This window comes from Cetorhinus maximus, chromosome 15, assembly GCF_964194155.1.
Source record: "Cetorhinus maximus chromosome 15, sCetMax3.hap1.1, whole genome shotgun sequence".
Lineage (NCBI taxonomy): Eukaryota > Metazoa > Chordata > Chondrichthyes > Lamniformes > Cetorhinidae > Cetorhinus > Cetorhinus maximus.
Window position 1 is genome coordinate 72,990,162 of NC_135893.1, and position 14,420 is coordinate 73,004,581.

Here is a 14,420-nt window from a genome sequence, read left to right on the forward strand (position 1 = left end):
AAATTTAACCTGGACGAAGCAGTAAGAAAGGGAAGCACATATAGGACTGAATTTTTCCTGAAATGTAATCGCTGGATTACTCCCAATGCTGTGTTAGTGAGTATAAGAAACATTAAGATGGGTTAACGTGGCCGAGGTAAGGGTTCAGAAGGGAGGACTCCAGATTCCTGGACATTGGGACCTGTAAAAGGTGAAGAGTTTGAACAAGGCTGTTACTATTATCCTCTCAGGGAGGTTAGTGATATGAAGGAGGGCTCAAACTAATTTGGCCCAGGGAAGAACACCAGGATAAAGTATTAGGAAGGAACTGCAAGATATACAGAGGACTGGGAAAGACAAATAGCATTAGAATGAATAGTTCAGAAATAGGAGGGATCAGACTTGGGAAGAAGTGAGTTCAGGCTAAGATGTGTTTGGCATGCACGTGCATTAATGCACGGAGCTTAGTAAATAAGGTTGGTGAGCTGCTGGTACAAGTAGCTCTGAGATTATGATGTAGTGGCAATAACAGAGAACTGACTTAAACAGGGAGAGAAAAAGGCACTTTGTTTTGCTGGCTGAAGTCAGACACAATAGGGAAGGTAAGAAAGGAGAGGCAGGGGTAGTAGTATGATCTAAGATGCTGTTACAGCACCAATAGCTGATGTACTGAGGGTTCAAAGGCAGAATCTCTTTAGTTATAACTAAAGGAACAACAGAGAAGCTATCATTAGCTGCTGGAGGTATACTGTAGTTCACTAAGTAGTGGGATGGAGGTAGAGGAGCAAATTTGCAGGCAAATGGCAGTAAGATGTAAGAACTGATAAAGGGAAACTTCAATTATCATAATTGAAGGGAAAATAACAGTGTAATGGCAAAGAGGAGGAAGGATTCCTGAAATGTGAGAACTTTCTTGATCAGAATGATTCCAGCCTGATCAGGAAGCTGTGTGGGATCTAGTTCTGGGGAATCAAGATGAGCATGTTTCAGTGGAAGAATATTTGGGAAACAGTGATTACAATATCATTAGTTATGGAAAATGACAAGGATAAATGCTCAGCAAAAGGATAATTTCAGTGAGTTCAAAAGGCATCTGGCCCAGGTAGATTGGATTAAAAAGTGGTAGGTAAAATAGTAAATGAGCAATGGGAGGTGTTTGAAGAGACTAGACCTAGACTTATTCCAACTTGGGAGAAGATGGACATCCAATGCTGAAACTATCTGGATGATAAGTCATAGAGATTAAAATGAAATGGAAAAAGTAAGTGTGTGGTAAATATTAGGCTCATAATTCAGTATAAAGCCAAACTGAACACATGGTAAAGGGAAGAACTAAAAAAAGAGCAAAGAGAGTGTATGAGAGAGATTGGTAAGTAACTTAAAAGGGAACCCAAAAGTCTTATAAAGATATGAGTAGTCAAGGAGGAGTGGGCCTGATTCGGGACCTCTGTGTGAAAGGACATTGCTGAGGTACTATATGAATACTCTGCATGTTTTCACTAAAAAAGATGCTGCGGATGTCACAGCGAAGGAGGAGATTTTGGATAGGATAAAAAATAGTTAAAAGTGGGGGCATTTAAAGTTCACAGCACCCAAAGTAGTAAAGTCACCTGGTCTGGATAGGATGTATCCTAGGTTACTAAGGGAAGGGTAAAAATTGCAGAGGCTCTGGCTACAATCTTCCAACCTTGCTTCGATATGGGAGTGATGTCAGAGGGCAAGAGATTTCAAATGTTACACTGCTGTTCAAAAAAAGGGGAGAGGGTTAAACCTGATAACTACAGGCCAGTCAGCCTGAAATCAGTGGTGAGGTGGCTTTTGGAGACATCAAACTGGGAAAAACTTAATTAACACTTGAAAAAATATGGGTTAATAAATGAAAGGCAGCGTGGATTTGTTAAAGGCAAATCCTGTGATGAAGTGATGGATAGAATTGATGAGGGTAGATTGGTTGATGTGTGTATGGGCTTTCAAAAGGGTTTTGGTAAGGCACCACAAGCAAAATTGAAGTCCATGGGATTGAAGGGGCAGTGGCTGCATGGTTAAAGGATTGGCTAAGGAACAAAATGCAGATAGTGGTGAAGTTGTTTTTCAGTGGTATCCTGCAGAGATGTTGGGACTGTTGCTCTTTTGAGATACATTTGTGATTTGCACTAATATATCTTGAAGATGACAAAACTCTGAACTGAACAGTGAATTGTATAGTAACTATAGGATATAGATTGGTGAAATGGAAGACACATGGCTGATGAAATTTAACACAGAAGCACAAAGTAATACATTTCGGTGGTAAGAATGAGATGGGGCAATATGAACTAAATGGTACAATTTTAAAGGGTGGGATTGGCGGGGGTTTGGGAGGGCGTGTGGTAGGGTGCAGGGATAGAGAGAGCAGAGGTGTACGTACATGCTCAAGTCTTTGAAGATGTCAAGACAAGTTGAAAAGCTGTTAAAAAAGACAAAGGAACTGTAGCTTTATAGAGACACAGAGTACAAAAGCTAGGAAGTTATGCCAGACTTTAATAGCGCATTGGTTAGGCCCCAGCTAGAGCACTCTGTCCAATTCTGGATGCCACATTTAAGCAAGGATGTCAAGGCCTTAGATAGGGTGCAGAGATTTACTATAATGGTATAAGCTATGAAAGACTTCAGTTATGGGTGCTTAGAAAAATTATGGTTGTTTTCCTTAAAGCAGAGGTTAAGAGGAGATTTAATAGGTGCTCAAAGTCACGAAGGGTTTTGATAGAGTAGGCAGGGTGTTCAGTAACCAGAAAACGAAGCTCTAAGATAACTGGCAAAAGAACGAGAAGCAACATGTTGAATTCTTTTTACCTGAGTATGATGTCAGAGACTGACGGTGCTGGAAGAAGATTCAATAACTTTCAAAAGGGAATGGATAGACACTTTAAGTTGAAAAATTTGCAAGGTTATGAGGAAAGAACAGGGGAGTGGGTTTAATTGGATAGCTCTTTCAAAGAGTCGCAAAAACATGATGAGCCAAATGGCCTCCTCCTTTGACTACCAGATCTCAGGCCACAGTCAGGTCAACCCTAATCTCAGAAGCACCAGCTTTTCATTTCCAGCATTCAACTACCGTGGAGCCAAAACAACTGCCTTGATTTTGATTTCTTTAGGACCAAAGCCTCATTGGAGGATAATTAAAAACTTTAAAATTTTAGTTTTTATTAACTTGGGTTTTCAGGGTTACTTTGTGTAAAAAATGGGAGGGGGGGTGGAAGGGAAACTAGAAATTTAGAGAACAAAGGAAAAGTGCTTTTTCAACATTGCCAGGGACTTTTAAAAAGGCACCATCAAGATAAATGATAAACTACAATTATTTACAGGTGACAGACACCCCAACTATATGCTATCAGATTTGTTGAAACCCTGGATAGGATGTAATGTTTAAATTTGAAGATATATTTTTATGGTTCCAGCTACTTATCCTTCCGAGGCTGGATTATAAAACGCTCTTGGGAGATTATGCTTAGGGAGAACAGTAGTGATCTTGCTTTTAGTATGCAATGCCTTGGTGTGATTGGAGTCAAGCTTTGACTGATGACCTCATTGCGGCAACTATGTCAGTCGACCATTACCTTGTCCCATGCGCACTTGGAAGTGAAAGACTGACATTTGCTGCAGTATGAGGAATATATTCCTCAGAAGCCACCCTTAAAGCAGCATGAAAATAATTTATTTTCCTGCCAAAAATAATGTTTAGAGATGCACATATGTCACATCAGGACCATGATGGCTGCAATTGTATGCAATTCCTCAGAGGCTGGTAGAGGCAGAGTCATTGAATATTTTTAAGGCAGAGGTAGATAGATTTTTGTCTAACAAGGGAATCAAAGGGTATCAGGGGTAGGCAGGATAGTGGTGTTGAGGCCACAATTAGATCAGCCATGATCTTATTGACTGGTGGAGCAGGCTCAGGGGACCAAATGACCTACTCCTGCTCCTAATTCCTATGTTTGTATGCATCTCTGGGTCTGATTTTTTTGGAAAATGAGAAAGCAGTGAGAATGTCAGGATTTCCCCTCAAACGTTTTTACCCCTTCACAGTAAAGATAAATAAAATTCATGACTTTATTGGTACATAAAACACAGTGAAAGCTGATTTTTAAAAAAATTCCTGAACATATTTGCCCTAAAAAACACAAATCGAAGGATGCAGTGTTCAATAACCAGGGAAATTAATTCCAGGAAAAACGTGCATTAAGTCAGAGGACATTGTCCTATGAGGAATGATTGCTCAGTGCCCAGAATATGTAACTTGAAGCAATTATCTCGCCACAAAATTAGATCCAATACTTGGTTAAAGGGAAGCATAGTAGATGATCTCTTTCAAATAGTTTTATTACAAAAACCATCTAATCTATTCTTCCCATTGTTAACCAGAATCTAAGTTTAGTGAGATATGCTTATTAATAAAAGACACTAAACAGTTATATATTTGAAAGATCAATAGCTAAAAGAAGCTTTAGGAGCTCCACACAGTAAAGGGTTTACTTGGTATTGTTGACAGTGCAGGCTATTCTAAACAAAAAAAACATAATTTACATCTATACCCTGGGATAGATTTGGAGATTTGAACTCAGATGTTCATTTTTTTGTAAGAAGCTCAAAGAAAACAAACTGCACAGAAATGAACAAAAGCTTTATTTCACAGTAATTTTCAGTACAGATCAATCAGTAATTAGAGAAAGATTACTGAAATATGTAGACTCAGAACTGTCAAGAGTGGTTATAGAATAGGATGGTCTTCAATTTTAGTTTATTATTGATGTAATTGGTTTGACAGAACTAACCAGCCCAAAGTAATCTGGTCATCTCTTAATGGCTGTCTGGGGTAACTGATTTTACTGCTTCTAAACTCAAGTTACATGTGGTGAGTGTACTTGTTTTATTGCACCAAGCCAAGTTGCCCTACTTTTAAAAGAAGGTACTTCAGAGTGGGCACAGATGCCATCCAGATCAATCTACTTGTGATGCTGACTACTAGTTACTCTATAAAGACTACAGTGCTCAGAAGCTTCAGTTTTAAAATACATTTTAATTCAATATATTCCACTTTGAAAAACAAAGCTGCTTAGAAGAGAGCTACAGCATATACAGTACATCTTGTCCTAATTATGGTCCATATATTGGTTCAAAATAAAATTGATTACACAAACTAAAACCCCCCTCATCCAAAAAAGGACAAATTCAACCAGAGCAGCCTCTGCATCCACAGTGTGTGCACTCAATAATCCTTCCCTGTGGGAAAAAGAGAAATGTAAATGATTATAAAGCAATCTCAGGTTGAATATTGATGATCACAAGAACTCGGAAAGGTTTACACCTCTGCAGTCCTGGAGGATCGATCCCTGGATCCCCGCCCCCCTTTCTTCCCTCTCTATATCCTGCACCTTGGTGATATCATCTGAAGACACAACAGCTTCCCCACTTACAACAACATCACCACTTCCCCTCTCCAACCTCCACCCTTACATCATTGTAGGCTCTTGTTAGACTGCTTCTCCGACACCCAGTCCTTGATGAGTCAACATTTCCTATAGTTAAACACTGGCAAGACCAAAGCTGTCACCTTCAGACCCCGCTAGAAACTCCATATCCTTGCCACAATTTCCACTCCCTTTCACTGTTTCAGATTGAAGCATATGTTTGCAACTTACATATCTTATTTATGAATGCCAAGCTGATGTCCTTATCGCCCATGTCCTTTCCATCACAAAGACAACCTACTTTCACCTGTTTCACTGTCCACTCTGCCACATCGTAGTCCATCTGCTGTTGAAACTCTTATCCATGCTTGTTACTTTGTGTTGCCTACTTAATGCTGTTCTGATTAACCCCCTCAACCTCCAGCTCATGGTCTATTATTCAACATCAAGTCCTGCTCATTCACCACCAGTCCTTGCTGATCTCTGTTGGTTCCTGATTCCTCAATGCTTCAAACTTAAAACCCTCACTAAAATAAAATCAAAATACTGTGGATGCTAGAGAGCAGTTCTGAAGAGTCATATCAGACTCAAAAACATTAACTGTTTCTCTCCACAGATGCTGTCAGGCCAGCTGAGTTTTCCAGCGCTGCTTTTATTTAAAATCCTCATTTTTGTGTTTAAATGTCATCATGACCTTGCCCATTGCTATGTCTGTCACGTCGTCCAGCTTACAGCCCGCCAAGAACTCGGTCTTCCTCTAACCTTGTGCACCTCCTCTACTCCTTTTGTCCCTCAAATTACAGACGTGCCTTCAGTCACATAGGCCCGACCAATTTGGCCTTTAAGCTGTGCCTTGGCAACCACAGAGCAGCCTGAAAGGTATCGTGCATACCTTGTTCTGTGTTAAGTGTCACACAAAAAAAATGTAAAGGCACCATGCATTAAAAAACTGGCAGTGCACTTCAACAAAATTTTACAGGAAACATTGAGCCCTACTCCTCAAAACCCAACCACCTGACAAAGGTTTTCATCATTCCTGCCAATATCTCCTTCGGCTTCATGTCATTCTTTGTCTGTTTATACTTTGTGAAATGCTTTGGGGCATTTTTCTACATTAAATGAACTAAGTGACCATATACTAGAATTATGGATCTTTATCTTTTAAGCAAATTTAGTTGAGGTGGGGTCCATAGTACAATTTCCAAATAACGACTCTATTTCTGTCCCACATCTATGGCATAAATCAGAGTTATCTAACTGTCCTCAATGGACACACTCAGTTTAAAGAAGTGATAGTATCTTCATGCAGTAAAACACTGGAGTTTTGAGCCTGAAAGTTTTGTCTGTATTTCAACAGCAGTAAATGAGATAAGATAGATAAGATTATCCTAAACAATTTTAAATTTTATGGTGGTCATTTAGCAAAGGACAGTTAATGAAGTGTTGATGACAAAGAACCAGGAGATTTAAAGATACAATATGTATTATGGGGAAATGCTTCACACTGAAATTGCATCTCAAGAGAATAGCCTTCTTTACTATTTATATCTTTAATTATTGTAAACTTTTTGGCATCAAACCTTATATAAATTTTGCAAATAGAGGAAAAAACCTGTATTTATATCACATTTTTACAATCTCAAGTCATCCCAAACCACTACACAGCTAACAAATTATTTTTGAAGCGTAATAATTGTTTGTTGGCAAATGAAAAACTTTTGGGTCAAATATTAATTTGTCACAAATATAAAAGTTTAAAGGAGTTAGTATTATTTTACAGCAGTCTATTTGAACAAATAGCTGTCAGACTGAAATGTCTCATTAGCTGATCTAGTTTGTGGACTCTAAACAGTTTTACTGTAGTTAGGGGACCTCAGTGTCGAGGGAGACTCACCACTTCAAGCTTGCTCTTGGGGACCCTGCAGATGCAGTTTGTTCCAAAGTTGGTGTCTCGGGTCTGGATGCAACGGAGACAGCACAGGTTCTCATAGCCCTGTTTCTTCCACTTAGCAATAAGATTCTTGTCAGCATATCCTTCCCTTATGCAATAATCATACAGCTCTACAAAACAAGACTGTAGTGTTACTAACTTTGACACACACACACTCTACAAAAGAGCCTACTTAAATTATAATGAATCATTGAGGGATCATCTTATACTGAAAAACTCTTCAGAAGAATCAGACAAGTACAGTCTTACACTGCAAACAGGCCTGTAAACAAACAGCCTAGACATTGGTAGGAATAGTAAAGCATATTACACCCCCTTACCAGGTGGAACATTTCAACACCAGTCAAGTTAATGTGTAAACTGATCAAAAACTGAAATTCTTTCACCACTGCAACAAATACATTCAGGTCACAGGAGATATCACACTGCCAGTGCTGTAATTACTGAAACAGTGGCAGAGAGCAATACTCATCAGTTTGCTGTCTGGGGTGCTGGAATTTAATTTCAGTTACAATGCACACAATTACAGGAATATTTGTTCCCTATAAAGTACACTGGGAGAAAATGTCAGCAATTCAAACAATAATGCACAAATAAAAGACATTAATGGGTATGCATCTTGGGTCGACGTATTGATCATATATGAACAAGGAACAGGGCCACTGTAAGGGAGGCATCTTCTTTTAATTGATTTAATTACAGTACAGGTTGAGTATCCTTTATCTGAAACCCTTGGGGCCGATTGTGTTTCGGTGTTCAGATATTTTCGGTTTTCAGATTTACCATACATATGGTAGGCCTAGGTCTACTTAGATTACAATAGCCTAAGTCTAGGCTAGCTGTAGTCTACAAATACTAGGTTACTTCTCCATTTGCCAACTCTCTCACACTACTTCTTACCTGTTTAAGACTTGTTACACCTGTGATATAATATTATATTGCCTTATTAACGTACAAATTAACTGCATCGTCATTCTAAAAATATATGGTTTTTGGATGTACAGATAAAAGATGCTCGACCTGTATTTAAAAGGAGCTGTGTGCTTCAGTTAGTTACCAATCTAGAAATCAATGAACTTGCAAAAGAACAGTTCCCCATCCTTCAAATCGATAAAGAAAACATAATTTGTAACACTTAATTACAGTACAGTAGCCTGGAGACCATGACGTTAGCAAATTGGAGAAAAGTTGTGTGAAAGTGAACTCAACAAATCTGGGCATTCGTGAGCTTGTACAAAAGAAAGCTCCAGATTGTTGTAGACACCCAGTTGGATCACTAACATTCTTCAGTGAAGGGAGTCCACCACCCTTACCTGATTTGGCCTACAAGTGACTCCAGATCCACAAAACTCCCGAAATGGCCTAGCAAATTATTGCAGTTAGCAATCACCACAAAGTCAATGAGAAGAAAGCTGGACAGATTTATCAGCAACACCCTAGACTTTGTGTCAGGATAAATCTAAGGCATTGTGAGCACAGTCACTGCAACATCCTTCTCACTAACTCTGGGAGAATTGTCGCACAAACTAATCAACTAAAAGCCTGACACAGTCACACTCAGTCAAGGAAACCTACTGGCCATCGCCTAATCCCTGCCTACCTCAACCAATGATTCTGTAGAACTCCCATGTTAAACAGCAATTATAGCACTGGTAAACAGTGCTGCTGTATCTTGTGAAGACAATGTCTTGCTTCTACTGTGAAAACGTTCATTACCATGGAGTGTAGCATGACCATCATGCTAAGTTAGACAGACCAAGGACAGATCTGGAAGTTGAGCAAAATTGAGCAGCAGCCATCATCAGTAGAACTGTGAAGCACTACAATGTAACTATATAGCCCATTTCATCTCTCACTGGGATCACAATCAAGCCAGGAGATTCAATGCAAGTACAGAAAATGTACCGCCTGCAGCACCAGATATACTTTAGAATGAGGTAGGAATTTTGTGAATCTACTACATAGCGTTCCCTGCATACCGAATATGAAAACCAGGTTATATTTAGAGCCAAGCAGTCCCACAACACATCACAGCAAATTTCTGCAGCCATATTACATCTAATTGAAAATAGTTGTGGACAACTAACAGGAGCAGGAAGTTCTATCAACACCCCCATCCTCAACCATGGTGGACCCCAGCACACAACAAGAGAAAAGGATGTTTTTTTTGCTAAGTGTCTTCATACAAAAGGTGTCAAATAGATATCTTATTCAACCTCCATCCAAAGTCCCTACCATCATAAATACCAGTGTACAGCAATTTGGTTCACTCCATGTGACAATAAAGAGGAGCTAAGTGCATTTTACACAAAGGCCCCGACAACACTGTTAGGGAATTTGCATCAAGGTTCACCAGTCAATCCTGCTTATGACCAGTTATTTTGGTGTTTGGAAATTTCTTGAGGCCTGCCAACATTCAGGCTGTAGTACTGAACCAGAGCTCGCTGCTCCCCTGAACAGAGATGACACTGGAATTTACCGGAATGTGGAAGATTAGCAACTCTGTCTGAACCACACACAAAATATACAGATGGTAACTGGTCAGGTTAGATTTATCCTACCAGCTTCCTCCCAATCACTAGTAATCAAAGCCATCAAGTGACACTCACTCACTGACACTTTGGGTTCTGTACGGCCCACTCATTGTAACCTTGTTCCAGACATGGATGCAAAAGCTGATACCAGAGAAGAGGAAAGAGTAGCTGCCTTCAACATCAAGGTAACATTCAACTGAGTATGGCACAAAGAAGGCCTCACAAAGCTGAAGACATTAATGGGAGTCAAAGGGAAACCACTTCCAGCGGGTGAAGTCATACATAATGCAAAGGAAGATGGTTGTCATTGCTGGAGGCCATCAGTCATAGCCCCAGTATTTGCTGCAAGAATTCCTCGGGTATGCATCCTCAGCCCATCCATCTACAGATGTTTCATCAATGATCATCCCTCCATCATTCGGTCAGAAGTGGGGGCATTTGCTAATGACTCCAGTGTTCAGCTCAATTCATAAATCCTCCAATAATGAAGCAGCCAATACTAGCTTACAGCAGGACCTTGGTTAACACCAAGTCTTGTCTGACAAATAGTAGGTAACATTTGTTTCACAATTGTTCCAGATATTTATTACCTGACAAATTGAAGCCATCATCCCCAGACCTTCAATGACACGACAGAGTCCCCGATAATCAATACTCCAGGAGTCTTGAGAAGCTGGACTGGACCAGTCATAATACTGTGACTACAACAACAGGGCCTAGACTGTGTAATCTGCAATGAGTAGATCACCTCCTGACCCCTCAAAGCCTTTCCACCCCTACATATGGCTCAAATCAGAAGTGCAATGGTACCCGTCAGAAAGCAGATCAGAGCACTATGTTTGATCAATACCCACTGCTACTCAGTATCCACCCCCTCTACACCTGTGCACTGTAGCTGCTGTATATGATCTGGAAGGTACAATGCAGCAACTCATCAAGGTTACCTCAACAACATTTAACTCAACAGCTCTGAAGAGTCATACGAACTCAAAATGTTAACTGTGTCTCTCTCCACTGATGCTGCCAGACCTGCTGAGTTTTTCCAGCATTTTCTGTTTTCATGTCAGATTTCCAGCATCCACAGTAGTTACATCTACAACATTTCCTTTCTTACCTCTGCTAATTGCCTTTCTCTTATAGAACAGGTCAAATATGTAACGTGTTCGCTGGTGGTGGAGCCTGAAGATGGGCCACAGTGATTCTACTTTCCTCTTCCCTTCATGAGGTTCAGTCTCAGCTACAAGAAAAAGAATGAAAAAATAATTTAGCAGAATCTCAAGTTACAAGACTTTGTTGCAATTAAATATCTTCCTCATAGAAAACAATGATTCACTGAAGTCTTTGTTTGGGTACAATGAACTAGTACTCACATTATATTAGGATCATAATAAACAGGAAGACAGCATTTGTCTGGAGAATGTCAAACCAATTCCTAATATAAATAAATAGCTGTATTGTCCTCCAGCAGCATTGATGGACTTTGTGAATGGTGATGTGGAATCTTTTACACACCCGTTGACAGGAAATTGAGGGGCAAACGCAGGAGTTTACCTCCTAGATAACCTTCAATTGTCATCATTAGTTCCCAGTTTGTTGTAATGTAACTATTCTTCACTCTATATGTTCACAGTATTGATCTCATCCCCTCCAGCAGTTGATCGATGAGTGAAAATTAGTCAAAATGCCTTCCTTATCCGTATCTAGCCAGTGGTTAGACTGTTGATGACAAGTCAAACTGACTGCATGTGAATGAGGAACATAGGAGACGTTCAGTCTACTGTGCAATTTCAGTACCTGCCTCACTTTTAGCAAGATATATCTTTCTATATAGATCCTCCATTTCCCCATGATACAAATGTGAACTTGCCCAAGACATCAGGTAGGCAAGGTGCTTCCAGCAACCTTCCAAAGTTACTGTATCATTAGCTACAAGGCACTGTTCCAGAAATCTATGATCTCTCAATTCATTCAGCTCTACTGCTCCAGCACCTACTGGCCACACCACTGCCTTTTTTTGTTGCCACCGATTCCATCCCCCTTTCCAGCTACAATCTCAGGTTGAGCCAGACTGTTTGCAACTTGACTTCCTATTTGACCCAGAGTTGAATTTCCACCCCAGCTCCCGTATCCTCTCCTTCTTGCTTCCACCTCTATAACAATGCCAGTCTCTTGGCCAGCCTCAGCTCATGCACTGCTGAAACCCTTACCCAGACCTCTGTTACCTGCAGACTCATCTATTCCAATACTCTTCTGGCCTAGCATCTTCCACTCTCCATAAGTTTGTACTCGTGTCATAGCTCACATCAAGTCCTGCTCACCCAACACAAAGGAATTAGCAGAGGAGCAAGTTCCATCTAATTCACTTTCTACCATCCAGGTAGTCGCCTGATATAATGATACGGGAGTTCCATGAAATATCCAGTCTGGAGTGGCAGCCGTGACTAAGTTGGTAGCACACTCACTTCGGAGTCAAGTTTCCAGATTTGAGGTCCACTCCAGGAACTGCACATTAAAAAAATCAAGGCTGACTCTCCTGTGTGGTACTGAGGGCGTGCAGTCCTTCGGATGAGACATTAAACCAAGGCCCATCTGTATGATCAGGTCAGGGTGACCAACGTTCATGGAGAAAATTAAGGGACAACATGCCACGGGAGGGGGTGGGGGGGAGGGGGGTTTGTTCCAGAGCTGTGAGGGCAGCTGAGGTTGAGGGGGGAGCTGCCAGAGCTGTACATGCACAAGGTTTAATGGAATCACCGACACCATGCAGCCCGGCACAGGGCAGTGAACTCCAATATGGGGCGGTCCCGTAAAATTGGGGACGGTTGGTCACCCTGGATCAGGTGGATGTAAAAGATCCCATGGCAGCATTTTGAAGAAGAGGCAAATTATGCCAGGCATCGTGGCCAATATTCATCCCTCACTCAACAACACAAAAGCAGATGATCTGGTCATCAACACGTTACCATGTTGTGGGATCTTGCTGTGCACAGATTGGCTGCCGCGCTTCCATTAGAAGTGACCACGCTTCAAAACAAAAGTCCTTCAATGTCTGTAAAGGGGGGTCCTGAGGTGGTGAAAGGCGCTACATCAATGCAAGTCTCTTATTGATGGCCTCTAGTTCTGTTCTCCCACATTCTCTCTGTATCCACCCCCTCGTTTGATGTTAATCTCCTCTATCGAGTCGCCCTGGGCCTCACTCACCCTCTCGCATTTTCTGGTCCAGTTCATCCAGGGTGGGCTCAATCAGCTCCCAGCCATCAGGAGGCGGTTTGCGGCTTCGCTTCACTTTCGGCATCTCAGTGTCGAAGGCCGCAGCACATCCGGGCACTGCGGCTGCCCACCTCCGTCCCACAAATAACACGTCGCCGCCCCTTGGGTCCTTCTCATCCTTCGGCCCTTTATAAATGGCGTCACTGACTGTCAAATCGGAGCCTGTTGGTCCATTAAACGGAGGCACGAAGGGATTTATCTTCAGTGGGAACAGTTTGTCCTAAACGATATCAGACAGTGTTTCTTTTTTGTCTGGGGGGAGCAGGGATTTGTGAACGATAGGCACTGATAAGCGAACATATGCAGTTTGTAAACTAAATGGTAAAATTCCTATCCAGTAACGCGCTGGGACATATTGTCAATTAAATAACACTATTTGTTGTGTGTAGGTCTCACGAAAAGATTCTGAACATGCTTGAACATTAACAGCTTATTGATAACATATATATATATATATACATACACACACACATATGTATACATAGTTATATGGTATGGCCCAAGCTATGAGCTAACTCCGTGCTTGCCCTGTACAGGTCTCTGTCCAGTCCACAATAGACCCTGGGGTCTCAGGTCATGTGTCTCTTTTCATCACAAGATGGACGGTACTGTTTCCCAGTCCCACATTAACCCTTGCTGTGCCAGATATCCTTACGCTACTAGTCACGTTTGAACCCTGTCATAAAAAGCATAATATTCTAATGTAATAAAAATAAAAAATGCTGGAAAAACGCAGCAGGTCTGACACCATCTGTGGAGGGAGGAACAGAGTTAACCCTTTGAGTCCATATGACTTCTTCAGAGCTAAAGAGGAGGAATGTGATGGATTTTATATTGTAGCAGATGAAGCAAGATAGAAGGTCAGGGATAGGTGGGAGCTAAGGAGAAATTTGACAAGGGTGTCATTATCACAGGGCAAAGGGAGTGTTGATGGTAGTGGTAAGGGCTAATGAAGGTGCTGATAGTGGCAGAATGTGTTAATAGCAGAACAAGGGTCAGCGCTCTGTGAAAGCATAACAGAAACAAGTGACATATGGGGTATGTGGAACATTCCTTGTTCCAGTCCTACTCAGGCCCCCTCCCACAACTCTTTTTTCAGTACATCGATGACTATATCGGTGCCACTTCATGCTCTCATCTGGACCTGGAAAAATTATTGATTTTGCTTCCAATTTCCAACCCTTTCTCACCTTCACATGGTCTATCTCCAACACTTCCCTTCCTTGACCTGTCTGTCTC

At 41.2% G+C, this 14,420-nt stretch overlaps 1 protein-coding gene across 1 annotated transcript; it reads right to left on the reverse strand.

Moving 5' to 3' along the window:
• Window positions 1-4,622: 4,622 nt before the first annotated feature.
• bud31 (BUD31 spliceosome associated protein) lies at window positions 4,623-13,732 on the reverse strand. Its single transcript, XM_078558639.1, has 4 exons — window positions 13,113-13,732; window positions 11,026-11,148; window positions 7,321-7,487; window positions 4,623-5,238 (listed from the first exon to the last, which is right to left on the reverse strand). Exons 1-4 carry the CDS (start codon window positions 13,204-13,206, stop codon window positions 5,188-5,190), a joined length of 435 nt encoding a protein of 144 aa, XP_078414765.1. The 5' UTR covers window positions 13,207-13,732; the 3' UTR covers window positions 4,623-5,187.
• Window positions 13,733-14,420: the final 688 nt, after the last annotated feature.